General features: G+C 48.2%; 1 protein-coding gene across 1 annotated transcript in view; it reads right to left on the bottom strand.

The window, feature by feature from the left end:
- Window positions 1-210: 210 nt before the first annotated feature.
- The window catches only part of LOC140394113 (uncharacterized), a 337,294-nt gene continuing 318,495 nt past the window's right edge, over window positions 211-19,009 (bottom strand). Inside the window, exons 9-11 of the mRNA XM_072480974.1 lie at window positions 13,820-13,961; window positions 10,768-13,258; window positions 211-1,251 (exon numbers count right to left, since the gene is read on the bottom strand). Coding sequence (XP_072337075.1) covers window positions 10,783-13,258; window positions 13,820-13,961 — 2,618 coding nt within the window. The 3' untranslated portion in view covers window positions 211-1,251; window positions 10,768-10,782. The remainder of the gene's footprint in view (window positions 1,252-10,767; window positions 13,259-13,819; window positions 13,962-19,009) is intronic.

Here is a 19,009-nt window from a genome sequence, read left to right on the forward strand (position 1 = left end):
CTGGCACTCATCAATCAAGTATCCTGTGAGAAGAGCTGGCAGGTATTTGAACAAAGACATCGGAGGGAAGCCAGGCCCACGCACTATCCAAGAGGAAACAGAACCCAACACATTCAGGAGAGAAAAAACACACTCAATTTAAATAAAGTGGAGAAATGGAACCGAGTTACGCTAAACGTGAGTGGATATTCAAAATCAAACACAGACTCATTCACATCATATTCCTTTAAAAAAGGGAAAAGGTTTTAATAAGGGGGAGGACAGAAGGTTACAAAAAAATGTGTTTTTAATTTTAAGCTAAAAGATACAATTTGTCAACTGCCAACTATGGTTAGACATTTCTAAAACTAAATGACGTTTAAGTGAAAGGCAGCAATATATCAAGTGCTAAAATACAAGAGCTGCAGAGGGTCAAGAATATAGCAGCTGCTCAACAGAGAAACAGATGGGTTCTGTATTGTGACATTTGTAATATCAAAACACAAGTAGTTCTGCATTATACACAAATCTCTTCCTGTAAAGTATTGATTTAATACATAAATAGCTTAAAACGTTGAAATGTTTTTTAAAAATTCTTTTTTTAAGAAAAGCAAGTCCAACTTCAGAAGATTCAGATTGTAACACCAAGTGAGTGACTCGTCCGATGGACAACTCCTGTTGGTGTGCAAACATGTCGTAGGTGTGTTTCTGCCTAGCAGCAGCACCTCAGTCTCCGGGTGCTCATGTTCCACGGTAGATGTCTCTGTGTTTCAATTAATACTTAGCAATTGGTTAAGATAAAATCCTCAATCGGAAGGATGGCTCTTTGGGAATGATCTCCTTCATTCTAAGGCTCCCAGTGCACCAAGCAAGCACAATGGCATGCCAGTGTGCTTTCAAACTGTGATCTCCGCTAAAGAAAATGGCTCATGATTATACCAGTAACATCAGCACGAACAAAAAGCACACTGCATTTTTATACAAAAATATAAAAGTTAATTTTATTTTACAGAGCAATAGAAAATCGATCACTGAGGGCTTGTAGGTGACGATATGATACTTGAGATATGAAAGCATTTGGGTTGCAATGAATGTATGGTTTTGGTCGCACCTTGTCTTCAGCATTTTACACTGAACGCTGTCGTATGTCTGTGCACCATTGGGCTCAGCCTTCCCCAATCCAATTAAATCACAAGAACTGACCAGCTTAGTGCTCTCGGCAAACAAAGTCAGGATGGCCAGTGTTCCACGTCCTCAGCTCAGCGCTTCTCCCTGTTGGAAGGATTGCAAATATCATTATGAAAATCTATGAGGCCTTCCAGAGTTTGCAATTAGCAAAAAGACTTGAATTTGTATGAAATCTTATTTCATCTCTCAGCAACCTCACAAAAGCACTTCAAAATGATGCACCCAAAGTAATATCATTGTAGCAAAAAGGTAGCCCAACCAGTTAGTCTGCTGTGGGGTGTGAATGTAGAAAGAATATACTTGCATTGGAGGTGGTACCGCAAAACTTCACAAAATTGGTCCCAGGGATGAGGGGGCTGTCCTGTGATGACAGGCTGAGAAAATTGGGTTTATATTCTCCGGAGTTCAGGAGAATGAGAGGTGATCTCATTCAAACCGACACGTTTCTGAAGGGGGGGTTTGATAGGATAGACACAGAGGGCTTGATTCTCTATTCCGGAGTCCTCCCACCAGCGGAGAGATGTGACTGGTCCACGTTGGTGTGAGGCATGGCGCCCATGTGCGAGTCACAGTCTTTTGGTATATTGTAAATATATGCGGTGTGGTAAGTGCACTGGATTCTCATTCCTCTCTCTGGCTCGGCCACCATTCGGAACTGGCGCTCTGATCCGACAGTCCAGCGGCAGCACCCCCTCCCTCCACCCCTGCAGCACAAATGTGGACCCCCTGCTGAAAGGGGAGCATCCCCAACCCCTCATCAAAGAGGGGTATCCTCCCCCCCCCACAAGAATAACGGGTTACAACCCCAAACCACATACGCAGGAGGATCACCTGACCCCCTGTTGCCACCCTGCCAGCCCTCCCTTTCAGTGCCCTCTATTGATCAACTAAGTGGTTTCACTTCCTCTTTTGTAACCACAGAAAGCACTTAACATTGTTAAGTTGGTCAGGAGCTGTCATTCATATAAGAGTGTTTCTATACATTGTGATTAGGATCAATGGAAGGTACTTGAGATGCATTCAAGCGTGAAGGGAATGATAAAGAAACAAACCCCTCGCAGCTGTCTGAACCATTAAGCTGTCCATCAATGGCTAGTGAACAGTATTGCTCTGTGAAATTGAATGGATGCTTAGCATTTCAAAGGACCTTGGGATTTGAAGCTTTTTCAAGTGTTGAAGGATTTCTAGGAAGGCTTTGACACTTCAGAAAGCTGCACTTTCAAAGGCTTAGGGCTAAGGGTGCAGATGTTAGGAAAGGGAGAGTTTCCTGTGTCGATTCTTCATTGAACCGCCTGGACTGCTCATCAGTTGTCAGGCAGAGCAGCTTAGGGTGAGGAGGCCACTACAGAGTTGAAAAGGTCTGACCAGGCTGATGCTGTTGAACAGAGGGATGTCTGAGATCACCATGCCAAACTCTCACCCACAGCCCAAGACCACCCAACCCCCAGGACCCTAGAAGAGCCCCCCCCCCCCCCCCCAGTGCAGCTTGGCAGAGGCAGATGGGAACATTAGCAATGGGAGATCCCCTTTGGGGTCCACTGCACCAGGGTCCACTTAAACAGCCTTGCACCAAAGCCCGCCTGGCTGATGTATGTTCCCGCTACAGGTGAGAGTGTGGGAGTGGAGACGGAGGACGGGTCAGCCACCCAGCATCAATCCCCTTTGTTGGCCTATGCTCCATTCTCTGCCCAATTGGGATTCCTGATCACAGCGGCAGAGAATGGAGAATTGCAGCCAGAGATTGTTTCCGCTGATTGTGGAGTCCAAATCACAGGGGAGGAGGGGGGCTCAGGAGGGGGCACTGCCTCAGGATGGGAGGGGTCAATTGTTTAAGGCTGAGATAAGGAGAAATTTCTTCACTCAAAGGGTTGTGAATGTTTGGAATTCTCCACCCCAGAGGGTTGTGGATGTTCCATTGTTGAATATATTTAAGGCCGGGGATAGACAGACTTTTGGTGTCTCAGGGCATTGAGGGATATGAGAATAATTGCCAGATGTGCATATTCTTTGAAGATTGAACCTTTCATGCTCACTGTCTCATCTTTGTTCTTCCCTTCGGTGACATCTTCCGAAGGGGCAGCGTTAGTGTTCATGTATGCTAATGACACCCAACTCATAGAATCCCTACAGTGCAGAAGGAGGCCATTCGGCCCATCGAGCCGACACCGACCCTCTGAAAGAGCACTCCACCTAGGCCAACACCCCCACCCTATCCCCGTAACCCCACTTAACCTGCACATGTTTGGCCTGTGGGAGAAAACTGGAGCACCCGGAGGATACCCATGCAGACACGGGAAGAATGTGCAAACTCCACAGACATTCACCTGAGGCCGGAATTGAACCCCGGTCCCCGGCGCTGTGAAGCAGCAGTGCTAACCACTATGCCACCGTGACGACCCACCTCTCTCGGCTCCTACACTGTTGCTAATTTATCAGACTGCTTATCAAACATCTGGTACTGGATGAACAGAAATTTCCTCCAAATAAACATTGGGAAAATGGTTTTCAAATCCACTCTTCAAACTCCATTCCCTAGCTACTGGTGCTGTGTCTCTCCCTGGCAACCGTTGGGGATTAAGCCAGCCTATTCACAACCTTGGTGTCACATTTGATCCCAAGGTGAGCTTTCGGTTTCATATCTGCGCCTTCACTAAGGCTGCCTGTTTCCACCTCAGTTATATTGCCTGAATTTGTCCTGTCAGCTCATTTTCTGCCGAAACCCTCACTTATGCCTTCATAACTTCTAGCCGCCTGGATGGTCTCCCATACACTACTCGCAGTAAGCTTGAGGTCATCCAAAACACTGCTTAACATGTACCGAGTCCCATTCCCCTATCATATCTATGTTCACCAACTTACCGCAGCTTTTTATGAGACTGGGTCGAATCCTGTTTTATATTCTCTTGTGAAGCACATTGGGATGTTTTATTACATCAAAAGGTTCAATATAAATGGAGGTTATTGTTGTATGGCCTTATGGGCCCACTGGGTGGCACGGTAGCACAGTGGTTAGCACTGTTGCTTCACAGCGCCAGGGTCCCAGGTTCGATTCCCGACTTGGGTCACTGTCTGTGCAGAGTCTGCACGTTCTCCCCGTGTCTGCGTGGGTTTCCCCCGGGTGCTCCGGTTTCCTTCCACAAGTCCCGAAAGACGTGCTGTTAGTTAATTTGGACATTCTGTATTCTCCCTATGTGTACTTGAACAGGCGCCCGAGTGTGGTGACTAGGGGATTTTCACAGTAACTTCATTGCAGTGTTAATGTAAGCCTACTTACTTTGATAATAATAAAGATTATTATTATTGGGAGATTAAACAGGTCTACATTCAAACCAGTTAGGCGAAGAAGCTAAACGATCAGAGTTTTGAGTCAGCCGGTGTTAACCTTCTCCCAGTTGTTTTAAAGGCAGCAGACATGAGGCATCCATTTCCTCATTGCTAAATTCCACTCTTGTGATGTCAAGAATGAAGAATGCTCCCATTCATGAACTTATTGGGAAGCTGATGAGGTCACAGGAGCAGGAAGAATATTTGGTGCCCCCCCACCACTATCCACATTAAAAACATGCTGTACAAGGGTACCAAATCAGGTATTTCTTCCTTTCTAAATCAGAATTTTATGACAGATTACGTAGACTGCAGGACACAGGCCATTGGGCCCAAGCAGTCCATGCTGGTATTTATGCTACACGCCTCCCACCTTTTCCATCTATATCTGTCATCCTAACCCTCCATTGCCATCTCCCTAATGTGCTTATCCAGCCTCCACGCAAAATTTATCGATGTTTATCGGTTCAACCACTTCCTGTGGGAGTGAGTTCCACATTCTCCCCACTTTCTGGGTAAAGAGGCTTCTTCTGAATTCCCGATTGGATTTTTCGCTGACCACCTTATAGTGATGGCCTCTCACAAGAGGAAACATTCTCTCTGTGTTCACGCTATCAAAACCTTTCAGAATTTTAAACATCTCGATCAGGTCACCCCTCAGCCGCCTTCCCTCAAGGGAAGAGAGTTCGAGCCAGTCAATCCTTTCACGGTATCTGTATCAAAACTATTTTCATCAGAGTTGTAACATGTACTAAAAATCCGTACTTACAAAGAGTCACCTCATCACTCTCTCTGGCTCAGACCGCCATTCGGAACCGGCGCTCTGATCCAGTGGGGTCCACTGCGCCAGGGTTACACTTAACTAGCCTTGCACCAAAGAGGAGGTCATGTGACTCCAAACAAACTTGTTGAACTTTAACCTGGTGTTGTAAGACTTCTTACTGTGCCCACCCCAGTCCTATTCCGGCATCTCCACATCATTACAAAAAGGAAGTATAGTTGTGACTGATGGTCTGTGGAGTGTTTGGTCAGCAGCAGATGTTGCAGTTCGGCTCGGGCATGTGGACTAAGGATAGAGGGTGATGGAAATCATTCACAATCAGCCAGGGTTCCTGCTCCCCATTTTTGGAGAGTGAACATTGGGCTGAACAAATGTTGGGTCTAACTGGACACTGCTGACGCTGTGTCCAGGCTACACGAGGAGAATGGCACCACGGACAACTCACTTGAGCCGCCAACTCCAGTTAGAGTGTACCCCAGGGAAGGAGCAATTTCTTGGGACAGTGGGAAGGGGGAAAATGGAACTGGGAGAGTCACTTCACCTCAACACGACCTTGTGATATCCTTCCCACGCAAGATGATGCATAGACTAAGAATAGGGCATTGGTGAGATCACAGGCAGAGTACTGCACACAGTTTTGGTCCCCTTACTTGAGGAAGGATGTAAATTCATTAGAGGCGGTTCAGAGAAGGTTGATTCCAGGGATGAAGGACTTATCTTTTAGGCCGAGACTCACTGGAGTTTAGAAGAATAAGAGTAGATTTGATTGAAGTATATAAGATGCTTCAAGGGATTGATGGGGTAGACGTAGAGTGAATGTTTCCCCTTGTTGAACATTCTAGAACGAGGGGCTGTAGCTTCAGGCTAAGGGATGGTAGAAGGCAGGAAGAATTACCTCACTCAAAGGGTGGTGAATCTGTGGAATTCTCTACCTCAGAGTGTAGTGGACATCGGAACAATTAACAAATTTAAGGAGGAGATATTTTTAATTAGTAGCGGGATGAAGGGTTATGGGGCACGGATAGGAAGGTGGCGATGAGGCTGAGATGAGATCAGCCATGATCATATTGAATGGCAGGCTTGAGGGGCTGACTGGCCAACTCATGCCCCTGGTTCTTTTGTCAAGATCAGGGAAATGTCTGAAACCTGCAAGGGTATATACAGTTTTAGAAATAAATCAAAACTACAAAACTACTGCTGTGGAGAAAGGTCGGGGTGATCACTGGTCTTTGCGAGGTTCATTCATCTCAGGAAGAGGGGCAGAAAAAGTTCTACAAAAACTTTGATTGTTCCTGTCTAAGGTGGGCAAAGGGGCCTGTTAACCATCTGAAGTTTTACAAAAAAAAAGTCAAAAATTAATCCAAGGGAGAAATAATGTTTCTCACATCAGCATTTGTGAATAAAATGACTGTTCTGGCGGCCATGAAGGACATGGGGGATGGTCAATAGATCTCTCAGTAGCTTCGTGAAATATATCTTCCCCCGTTAAGTGGGCAGCAACTCGCCCAATGGGGAATGAGCAGCGGGAGCTTAAAACCCGCTGTTTCAACCTGGGTTGGTATTCTGTAGGTCCCTGGGCTTGGACTCATGTCCTGTGAGGTGTGGCAGTGGCCATCTTTGTTGCTTTAATAAAGGTCTTGTGGAGATTCCCGCGAGCTCCGGTGCACCTGAAGAGGGAAAACTGTGTTTTACAAGCAAACATAGTGACCTACTTAGGATATGAGGTAGATAAAAAAAAGGTCTGCATCCAGTAGAGGACATGGTGTAGGTGGCCGTCAAGGAAGCACCGACTTCTAGAATCACCACGGAATTAAAATCCTTCCTGGGACTAGTAAATTATTATGGAAAATGTATCCCAAATTTGGCCTCCTTGCAGACCTCCTTTGCATATACTACTATGGAATTACCAAAAATGGACTTCGGAAGTGATGCAGGTGAAGGCAGTAGAATCCTCAGAATCCCTACAGTGCAGAAGAAGGCCATTCAGCCCATCGAGTCTGCACCAGCCCTTGGAAAGCACATCTTACTTAAGCATCTTATACACCTCCACTCTATCCCTAGTAACCCTACCTAACCGTTGGACTCTAAGGGGCAATTTAGCATGTCTAATTAACCTAACCTGCACATCTTTGGACTTTGGGAGGAAACCGGAGCACCGAAGGAAACCACACAGACACGGGAGAAAGTGTAAACGCCACACAGACAGTCACCTGAGGCCGGAATTGAGCCCGGGATCCTGGAGCTGTGAAGCAGCAGTGCTAACTACTGTGCCACCGTGCCTTTGTTTTAACATGTGATCCTTTCCCTTACTGGGTTGGGGTGATACTTTCACATCACACCGCTGGAAAGACGGAACGGAATGGCCAATTGCCAATACATCCAGGACCCTTACAGACGCTGAGGGGATATACCCTCAAATTGAGAAGGGCTTTGCAGTCGTGTTTGGAGGAAAAGAAATTCACCTATAGATCGATGCTAGGCATTTCATCATAGTGACTGACCACAAGCCCTTATTGGGACTTTTAGGATAAGAAAATGAAAACTGAAAATCACTTATTGTCACAAGTAGGCTTCAAATGAAGTTACTATGGAAAAACCCTAGTAGCCACATTCCGGCGCCTGTTCGGGGAGGCTGATATGGGAATTGAACCATGCTGTTGGCCTGCTTTCAAAGCCAGGGATTTAGCCCTGTGCTAAAGCAGCCCCTATTAGTCCAACCATGGATAAGGACCTCCTGTTGCCTTCGCCAGGATACAGCGTTGGGCCCTGTTACTTGCATCTTATGAATCCCTTTTAGATCTGCGCCCTGGAACCCAGATAGCTAATGTCAGTGCGTTGAGTCGCCTTCTGCTGCCCACAAGCCCAGCTCCTTTACCAGCATTGGAAGAGGTCACGATGACCCTAAATTATTTAGAGACTTTGCTGGTTCTAGTGGCCAGGCCACGAATTGGACACCACTGACTTGGTGAGACAATGTGACCTTGGCTAGGAAATTCAAAAACTCCTTCCTTTAGCATGCCTCCATCCATGGGAGTTGCCTAACAAGCCATGGGTGCAAGTGCACATGGACTTTCTTGGGCCTTTTCTGGGTTCCATGGGGTTTTAATCCTGGTGGATGCGCACTCAGAATGGTTGGAGACACACGGCACGAGCTCCACTACCTCCCATGCTACAAATGAGAAATTACGACCACAAATGGAATACCAGAAGTTCTGGTTTCCAATAACGCGGCCTTCACCAGTAGTGAGTCCCAGAGCTTCCTACGATCCAATGGCATAAGACACATCAGAAGAGCACCGTACCACTATCAAATGGTTGGCGGAACGGTTGCTGCAAACTTTTTAAAGTGGCACAAAGAAACAATCTGCAGCATCCATAGAGACCAGATTGGCACAGTTTTTGTTTGACTATCAGAGCACTTGTCATGCAACAACAGGAATCGCCCCAGTGGAACTGTTAATGGGATGGCAGCTTCATACAAGACTAAGCCAACTATTCACAAACTTGGTGGGGAGTGTGGAGTCCCAATAAGAGAACCAGAAAATAAATTACACCTCTGCAAGAACAGAAATAACACTCTAAACAGGCAATCAGATTTACTTGAGGAACTTTGGAGATATTCCCAGCTGGGTCCCTGAAGTCACAATGGAGGAAATGGGGCCAGTGTCATACAAAGTGAAGGTCCAGGACAAGGTCATAAAGAAATACATGGACCACCTCAGGAGCAGGGAGTCTGCCCCAGAGCAGGCGTCCGCCCCCGAGCAAATTTCATTACCGCCCATGAATTGGGCAACAGTTCAATGCAGACCCACTCCCGTTCCTCTGTGTAATGGGGACACGGACTCTGAGATGGAAGCAGAGGAAGCTGATGCCCCGACTGAAGTGGAACCCAAAGAGGTACCTACATTGGCGCTCCCTCCGGAAACAATACAGTAAATACTGAGGGAGTGCTGTACTGTCGAAGGGTCAGTACTGACGGAGTGCTGCACTGTCAGAGGGTCAGTACTGAGGGAATGTTGCATGTTGTTCGTATTGGTCTTTGGCTTTTAGAGCAAAATTCCTCCTCCTGACCTCTCAATGAAGCCCAAAATTGAACAAGTGGTGTTTCATCTCATTGGTGTTTATGATTGATTACTGGTGGCAAATTGGTCGAGCATTTTACCGACGTAACAATAGCTGCTATACATCCCTGTGTATATTAATCAGCTTATATTTATACTGCATAAGTAATTCATTTTTCATAGCCCACGAGAAGGCATTATAAAATGCAAATCTATATTAACGATAGGATTTCTAGTCATTCTCCCACCTTCATTATGCAGAGTTATATTTTCCTCACACATTTCACGATCAATTTTTCCACTTTCCCGTTTGTTAATTGTGTCTTCATTAACACATTGTTTATTTTTTTTCTTTTCTCGATTTATTTTCTGCCAGGGCTTAACTTGTCCCGACTCTCTCTTCTCTCTTGTGAATCCTGTGAAGCATGGCTCCATTGAGCAGAGCTTTTGTCTGTCCCTGAGAGAACTACCAGGAGGCAGGTTTGGACAGTGTGCTGAAGCACCATTGGGTTCTTCTCAGTGACTACATCAGGATGAGGGTTGAGGTGTTAGGGCTTGGGAGGGTTAGGGTTGGGAGTTAGGGTTGGGGAGTTAGGGTCGGGAGTTAGTGTTGGGGAGTTAGGGTCGGGAGTTAGGGTTGGAGAGTTAGGGTCGGGAGTTAGGATTGGAGGCTTGGGGGTTAGGGGATGAGGGTTAGGGTTTAGGGTTGGGGGTAGTTAGGGTTGGGGATGGTTAAGGTTGGGGATGGTTAGTATTGGAACGTTCAGTGCGAATGGTCATTGATATTACTATTGGAGAGTGGCGGCTTTCCCTGTACAAATTTTGACATTCTGCCACTATAACATCTGAGCTGTTTTAAAGCAATTTAAACTGAGTTTTAAAGCAATTTTCTTTCCATAGTTTTTCGTATTTGGCCGTTGTGTTACTCTAAAGAAATTGTTTAGGTTTCAGTACTTAACCTTGGTCTAAAGCTTCTGAACTGTTGACTTGAAAGCTGGGTACTGTAAGACAGATCCAATACAGCCAAATGATATCTGAACTTAATGCTTGGTCTTGGGTGGCAGTGGGCTAATACACTTGGCATTCCCGCAGCCCAGCCATGTTAGCATAGCTGAATTTGGAACTTTAATGGGAAGGTCACTTCCTGTTTTAACCACAGATCTATAGCCCAGAACTGTCTTCCTCCCACATCAACGTAGCAGAAATCCTGGTCACAGCAAGGTCAATGGTGATTTTTAACTTTTAAAACAATTTTTCTTATGGCTCATTTTGAGCCAAGCAATTTTAAAATTGGGGTCAGCCAATCAGTAGACTACTCTCCTTAAAACCTATCAGCAACATCACAGCTTTAAAGTGATACAACCACAGATTTGACTGGGCAAATTATGAAATATGCATGGTCCACTACTACCCAGGTAGGGATTCGCTCCTCACCTTTAATTCTCTGCTCTAATTCCAAGGTCCCTGTCCCTGAATTTGACAGACGGAATTCTCAGCAATCGGTAGGGGTGAGAAATTTGGCTCGAATTGACATGATGTGTTATAAATGTTCCGTTCTCCACTGGGTACAGCTGAGGAACCTATCACAGAATTGACAGAGCCCTTGTCATGGTAACAGGTTGCCTGTAAGGGACTGTGATTGGGAGATACTTTAATTTTACTGTAGTTGGGTAGAGGAGCGACAGGGCTGCTGTCTGGAAAGGACAGTCCAGTTCTCACAATGGGAGTAGAGTCCTCATATTCACAGGACATAAACATACAGCTGCTGTTAATGCTGGGAAGCAGTGCCATCGGGAGTTGGTTGACTGTGGTCCTTTGCTGAACAGCTACACTGCAACTGTATGGAAGCTGCTCGCTGTTGTTTTGGTCCAAGTAACAAGCTGCCGAAACTCTGTCTTCTGAAGCTTGTGTCAATCTGCAGGACGACCCTGGTGTTTGATGCTGCACACAATCTTGCACTTGGTACGGTTGGATGGGATTCTGCTGACCATTCTGCATTTGCAGCTGCCACTGTGGCACAGTCAAAGGCTGCACTTTCAACTGCCCATTTAACTCTGGGTACTGGGATTTTTGTAGCATGGATTGTTGTAGATTCCTTTGGAGTGACCACAGTGCTGGCAATTTCTCCAGGCGCATTTGTTGCATGTTGACCTGCTCTGCACAGCTCGTCATCTGTGGAGCAGATGTGATTTCTTTTTGAGGGCTACGTGAAATGAAACTCTGCAGGTTCATTCCGAGGAGATTCTGAGAGGAAGGTCCCAGCGGATTCTGGAATCCAGGATGCATTTCATTCTGTGGTCCAGGCGTACTTGAATTTTGGAATTCAAATGGCATTGTGTCCTGTGTACCAGTCACTGTTGGGTCTCGGGGAGGGAGTAGGACTGGGTTCTGTGCTGCAGACATCATTGGGGTCTGGGGACCAGTCCTCATTGGGGTCTGGGGTTGAGATGTCATTGGCGTCTGGGGGTTCGTCATCATTGGGGTCTGGGGGTTCGTCATCATTGGGGTCTGAGGGTTCGTCATCATTGGCGTCGGGGGATGAGACATCATTGGGGTCTGAGGATGAGTCATTATTGGGGTCTGAGAGTGACACATCTGGGGGTTCCTCATCATTGTCATCTGAGGGTTTGGCATCAGTGTGGTCTGAGAGTTTGTCATCATTGAGGTCTGAGAGTTTGTCATCATTGGGGTCTGAGAGTTTGTCACCATTGGAGTCTGAGAGTTTGTCATCATTGGGGTCTGAGAGTTTGTCATCATTGGGGTCTGAGGGTTTGTCATCATTGGGGTCTGAGAGTTTGTCATCATTGAGGTCTGAGGGTTTGTCATCATTGGGGTCTGAGGGTTTGTCATCATTGGGGTCTGAGGGTTTGTCATCATTGGGGTCTGAGGGTTTGTCATCATTGAGGTCTCAGAGTTTATCATCATTGGGGTCTGAGGGTTTGTCATCATTGGGGTCTGAGGGTTTGTCATCATTGGGGTCTGAGGGTTTGTCATCATTGAGGTCTGAGAGTTTATCATCATTGGGGTCTGAGGGTTTGTCATCATTGGGGTCTGAGGGTTTGTCATCATTGAGGTCTGAGAGTTTGTCATCATTGGGGTCTGAGGGTTTGTCATCATTGGGGTCTGAGCATTTGTCAAAAGTGGAGTCTGGTGATGAGTTGGTATTGAATTTTGACAGCCAGGCATTGCTGAGTTCTGGGCGTCGGATCCAAATGACTTTTGTTGCAAGGATCCAAATGGGTTTTGTTGGTCAGGTCCCATTAAGTTTACTTGCATAGTATTGAAGCTCTCCTGTGAAAATGTCTTAGCTTTCGGACTGGTCTTTGTCAGCATGTCCTCGACACACGACAATATAAAATCTGAGGTGAGCATATCATTGAAATCATCTGGGAGTGAAGTGTTGTTATCTATTTTCATTAAAGTCTCCTCCCATTGTTCCAACTCGGTGTTCTCCAAATCCACATCCAGGTTTTCTAGAGTGTCGCAGAGGTCATTTTCATCTGCATTCTTTTGAGACAGAATATCCATTATGGTTGACAGTGGATCATCAAGGTTCATCGGCTGCTGTTTGTTCGAGCTGTTTCTATCATTGGCTTGCGGCCAGAAATCCCCTGGCACATTTATAACAGCAAAGTCGTTCGCAAAAACATCGTCAATGTTAAAATTTGTTTCACGATACGGGCTATACGCAGATGGATTCTGTATCATCATGGCGCCCAGAAGTGAACTTGGGTTGATTCCATTTTTTTGGTCTATGCCATTTGCTCCTGTAGAAACTTTCTTGCCACTCTTTCCTTTAGCCTCAAATGATTCCAGATGCCCCAAAAGCAATGGATTGATCTCGTACAGAACTGCCTCTCCTGTGGCAAAACTGAATGGCAACTGCATGGACCGTTTCCTGAGGTGTTCCTCTCCTTCTTCATTTCTGAGAATAAATTGATGCACAGAGAAACATGTTACATGCTGATTTTATAGTGTTAACTTGCGTATTCATAGCTAATCAGAAATAGCAAGAGCGGCTGCCACAACAGATTCGATATCTCGGGAATTTGGATTCCAGTGAAGCACATACCAATGGAATCAAGATTTCAGGAGAGTCATTTTCCATCATCTGCTGCTCAGATTTCGGATGTGGTGAGAAAACCCCTTATATCACAGATCCATCCCAAGGCGGCACGGTGCCGCAGTGGTTAGCACTGCTGCCGGGTTTGATCCCGGCCCTGTGTCACTGTCCGTGTGGAGTTTATACATAATAATAATCTTTATTGTCAGAAGTAGGCTTACATTAACACTGCAATGATGTTAATGTGAAAAGCCCCTAGTTGCCACAGTCCAGTGCCTGTTCGGGTACACAGCAGGAGAATTCAGAATGTCCAATTCACCTAACAGCACGTCTTTCAGACACGCTAAACTATCACACAGGAGTAAATCAAAATGAAATGCTAACCCGAGAACCCACCTGACATTCTACTAAGTGCGCACTTACGTCAAAGGTCTTTGCTTGCAGATGATGGTGTCAGGTCGACCACCTTTGTAAACCAGCCGAGCATTCGCCTGAACCCATACCCAACTGCTTTGTTTCGTCAGCAACCTGAACACAGTCATTCCACTCTCTCCAGTTTTAATCACTGAAATAAAAAGCATAGTGCGAAGTTAAAAAAAGCTACTCGCCCCATCAAATTACTCCTTCCACAGACCACTCCACTCAGTTCAGAGCCCAGCTAACCTCAGATAGCTGGGCTGACAAAGTTTCTCTTCAACAAATTAAAATCAAGAAAAGCCCATGAAATCTATTCCAATCTTCCAATTCATCGTTGACTAATTCCTTTGATCTGAATTTTCTCTGGATCTAGCTTACATAATACTACAAAACACAAAATGGATTAATAGCATAGGCTCTTGTGGACCAGCATGAGAGAAGTATTTTCAGTTCATGATGGAGTTTGACTCCCCGTACTAAACAGCCCGCAGTTAACTGACACGTCACCAAAGTGAGTGAACACTGGAACTCAGTAGCATGGGAAAGCTGCATCATGTGGCAATGACACTGTTGCCGATTGTCCAACACACTGACCTGCACCTGCTTACCCATTATAATAGAACCATAGAATTTCTACAGTTCAGAAGGTCATTCAGCCCATCAAGTCTGCATCGACCCTCTGAAAGAGCACACTACTGAGGCCCACTTCCCCTAGGACTGTGGGGGAAACCGGAGCACTTGGAGGTAACCCACAAGAACACAGGGAGAACGTGCACACTCCACACAGACAGTTACCCAAGGCTGGAATTGTTTAACGTAATGTCTTCCAGGAGGTCCCACACTGACTCATTCGCTAATCTGGGGCGGAATTCTCCCCCCCCCCCCCCCCCACGCTGGGTGGGAGAATCGCCGGGGCGCCGCGCGTGAATGAAATTAAATGAAAATCGCTTATTGTCACAAGTAGGCTTCAAATGAAGTTACTGAGAAAAGCCCCTAGTCGCCACATTCCGGCGCCTGTTCGGGGAGGCTGGTACGGGAATTGAACCGTGCTGCTGGCCTGCCTTGGTCTGCTTTCAAAGCCAGCTCTTTAGCCCTGTGCTAAACCACGTCGGGGCGGCGTGTCCTGCCACGCCTCCCCGACGCCCACAGATGATTCTCCCACACCCATCAAACCGACGCAGCGAGAATCACGGCTGGCCGCTGGGAGAATCGCCGCTCGCCGTTTGCAACGGGCAAGCGTCAATTCTCCGGACCGCATGGGCCGAGTGGCCTGCCCAATACGACGGGTTCCCACCGGCGCGGTCCACACCTGGTCGCTGCCGGCGGGAACAGCGCGGGAATGCTGTGGGGGGCGGCCTGTGGGGGGGGGGGGGGGGGAGGGGGGGTTCCTGCACCGGGGGGGGCCTCAAATGTGGTCTGGCCCGCGATCGGTGCCCACCCACCAATCGGCGGGCCGGCCTCTCTGAAGGAGGACCTCCTTTCCTCCGCCGCCCCGCAAGATCCATCTGACATCGTCTTGCGGGGCGGCCTCGGGGAGGACGGCAACCACGCATGCGCGGATGACACCAGTTATGCGGCGCAGGCCACGTCATTTACGCGCCGCCGCTTTTGTGCGGCTCCAATACCCGGCGTAAATGGCGTGACGCCGCTCCTAGCCCCCCGGGGGCGGGAAAATAGGGGGCTGGGAGCGGGCTCCGACACCGGAGTGAAACACTCCGGTTTTCACTCTGGCGTCGGCACTTAGACTCCCGATGGGAGAATTGCGCCCGTGGTCTATACCCTGCAATCTACACATAGTTTTGTTCACAAGTCCTTTGTGGATTTGTACCCCTCCAGGCTACACAATATCCAAGTTAATACGATTGGACTAAACCACTGAAATCTGTATGATGACCATTTTAATTGAAAAACTTAGAGACAATGCAGTATGAAGACTGAGTCTTTTGTACATATTTTATTTCTGCAGTTGGTAAACGTGATCATGTGTTGAAAATATACATATTGGACTTCCGGGTGCGGCGATGACCAGCTGAGTCGCACGTTTCGGCAGCTCCCGGTGGAACGGACTTTTGGGCTCTTAATAAGAGTCCCAACGGCAATTTTAACGGCTAAAAGTACTGTGCGGTGAACCAGAAGGGAATACCCCCTGGATACGGATGAAAAAAGGAGAGGAAGGTGGCCGGATTGCGGTGGATCCTTTAGAGCAGCGGCAAGGAAGGCAAGCAAAAACCAAGATGGCATCGGAAGGTGGCAGTTTAATATGGGGCCCTGAACAACACGAGGTTTTGAAACGCTGCGTGGAAGAACTCAAAAAGGAAATGAAGAAGGAGCTGTTGGCCCCGATATTACAGGCGATCGAAGGGCTAAAGGAGGAGCAAAAGACCCAGGAGCGGGAGCTTCGGGTCGTGAAGGCAAAGGCTGCCGAGAATGAGGACGACATACAGGGCCTGGTGGTGAAGACGGAGATGCACGAGGCACACCATAAACGATGTGTGGAAAGGCTGGAGGTGCTGGAGAACAACGCGAGGAGGAACAACCTGAGGATTCTTGGTCTTCCTGAAGGTGCGGAGGGAGCGGACGTCGGGGCATATGTGAGCACGATGCTGCACTTGTTAATGGGAGCGGAGGCCCCGGCGGGTCCGCTGGAGGTGGAGGGAGCATACCGAGTGATGGCGCGAGGACCGAGAGCAGGAGAAATTCCTAGAGCCATAGTGGTGAGATTCCTCCGCTTTAGGGATAGAGAGATCGTCCTTAGATGGGCAAAGAAAACTCGGAGCAGTAAATGGGAGAACGCGGTGATCCGCGTATACCAAGACTGGAGTGCGGAGGTGGCGAGAAGGAGGGCGAGCTTTAATCGGGCCAAGGCGGTGCTTCACAAAAAGAAGATAAAATTTGGAATGCTGCAACTGGCAAGACTGTGGGTCACATATCAAGGGAGGCACCACTACTTTGAGACGGCGGATGAGGCGTGGACTTTTATCGTGGGAGAAAAATTGGAATGAGCGGGTTATTAAAAAAAGAACGTTTGAAACAAAGTGGTGGGGCGAGTATGGGGGGCGAAGAGGGGGGTAAAATAGGGGGGGAAAGAGGAGCTTTATGTTATTAATCCTGCGATGTGCTAACTTTTCTCTCTTCCACAGGAGGTGGTGGGGGGAGGAAAGGAGGTGGAGGAGATGGGGCGTTGGCCATTGGGGGCGGGGCCAAGAGGGAAGCGCGGGCTCGGTTCCCACGCTATGATAATCATGGCGGGAATAGGGAAGCAGGAAGGAGGGGGCGTCGCACGGTGCGAGCCGAGGTCACGGGGGGAAGCCGAGGTCGGCCAGAGTTTGCTGACTTCTGGGAGCAACATGGGGGGTGTAACTACGCTAGTGGGGGATCTAGCGGGGGGGTGGGAGGGGGAAATTATTGGGCTGCTGCTGCTGGGGAGAGGGGGGAGCTGGCATGGGGTGGGATGGGCGGGGGGGCACCGCCTGGGGGGGGACACAGCTGCGTGGGAACCGGGTGAGGAGCTGGAAAAAGGGGATGGCTAATCGACAAGGGGGGGGGGGGGTGAAAAGCCCCCCAACCCGGCTGATCACGTGGAACGTGAGAGGGCTGAACGGGCCGATAAAGAGGGCACGGGTACTCGCACACCTTAAGAAACTTAAGGCAGACGTGGTTATGTTACAGGAAACGCACTTGAAACTGATAGACCAGGTGAGACTACGCAAAGGTTGGGTGGGGCAGGTGTTCCATTCGGGGCTAGATGCAAAAAACAGGGGGGTGGCTATATTAGTGGGGAAGCGGGTAATGTTTAGTGGCGGATAGCGGGGGCAGATACGTGATGGTGAGTGGCAAACTACAGGGGGAGACGGTGGTTTTGGTAAACGTATATGCCCCGAACTGGGATGATGCCAATTTTATGAGGCGTATGCTAGGACGCATCCCGGACCTAGAGGTGGGAAAGTTGGTAATGGGGGGAGATTTCAATACGGTGTTGGAACCAGGGCTGGACAGGTCGAGGTCCAGGACTGGAAGGAGGCCGGCAGCAGCCAAGGTGCTTAAAGATTTTATGGAGCAGATGGGAGGAGTAGACCCGTGGAGATTTAGCAGACCTAGGAGTAAGGAGTTTTCGTTTTTCTCCTATGTCCACAAAGTCTATTCGCGAATAGACTTTTTTGTTTTGGGAAGGGCGTTGATCCCGAAGGTGAGGGGAACGGAGTATACGGCTATAGCAATTTCGGATCACGCTCCACATTGGGTGGACTTGGAGATAGGGGAGGAAACAGAAGGGCGCCCACCCTGGAGAATGGACATGGGACTAATGGCAGATGAGGGGGTGTGTCTAAGGGTGAGGGGGTGCATTGAAAAGTACTTTGAACTCAATGATAATGGGGAGGTCCAGGTGGGAGTGGTCTGGGAGGCGCTGAAGGCAGTGGTTAGAGGGGAGCTGATATCAATAAGGGCACATAAAGGAAAGCAGGAGAGTAGGGAACGGGAGCGGTTGCTGCAAGAACTTCTGAGGGTGGACAGGCAATATGCGGAGGCACCGGAGGAGGGACTGACAGGGAAAGGCAAAGGCTACACGTAGAATTTGACTTGCTGACAACGGGTACTGCAGAGGCACAGTGGAGGAAGGCACAGGGTGTACAGTACGAATATGGGGAGAAGGCGAGCAGGTTGCTGGCCCACCAATTGAGGAAAAGGGGAGCAGCGAGGGAAATAGGGGGAGTGAGGGATGAGGAAGGAGAGATGGAGCGGGGAGCGGAGAGAGTGAATGGAGTGTTCAAGGCATTTTATAAAAAATTATACGAAGCTCAACCCCCGGATGGGAGGGAGAGAATGATGGGCTTTCTGGACCGGCTGGAATTTCCCAAGGTGGAGGAGCAGGAAAGGGTGGGACTGGAGCACAGATTGAAATAGAGGAAGTAGTGAAAGGAATTAGGAGCATGCAGGCAGGGAAGGCTCCGGGACCGGATGGATTCCCAGTTGAATTTTACAGGAAATATGTGGACTTGCTCGCCCCGCTACTGATGAGGACCTTTAATGAGGCAAAGGAAAGGGGACAGCTGCCCCCGACTATGTCTGAGGCAACGATATCGCTTCTCCTAAAGAAGGAAAAGGACCCGCTGCAATGCGGGTCCTATAGACCTATTTCCCTCCTAAATGTAGACGCTAAGATTCTGGCCAAGGTAATGGCAATGAGGATAGAGGATT

The sequence above is a fragment of the Scyliorhinus torazame genome, chromosome 2 (genome assembly GCF_047496885.1).
Source record: "Scyliorhinus torazame isolate Kashiwa2021f chromosome 2, sScyTor2.1, whole genome shotgun sequence".
NCBI lineage: Eukaryota > Metazoa > Chordata > Chondrichthyes > Carcharhiniformes > Scyliorhinidae > Scyliorhinus > Scyliorhinus torazame.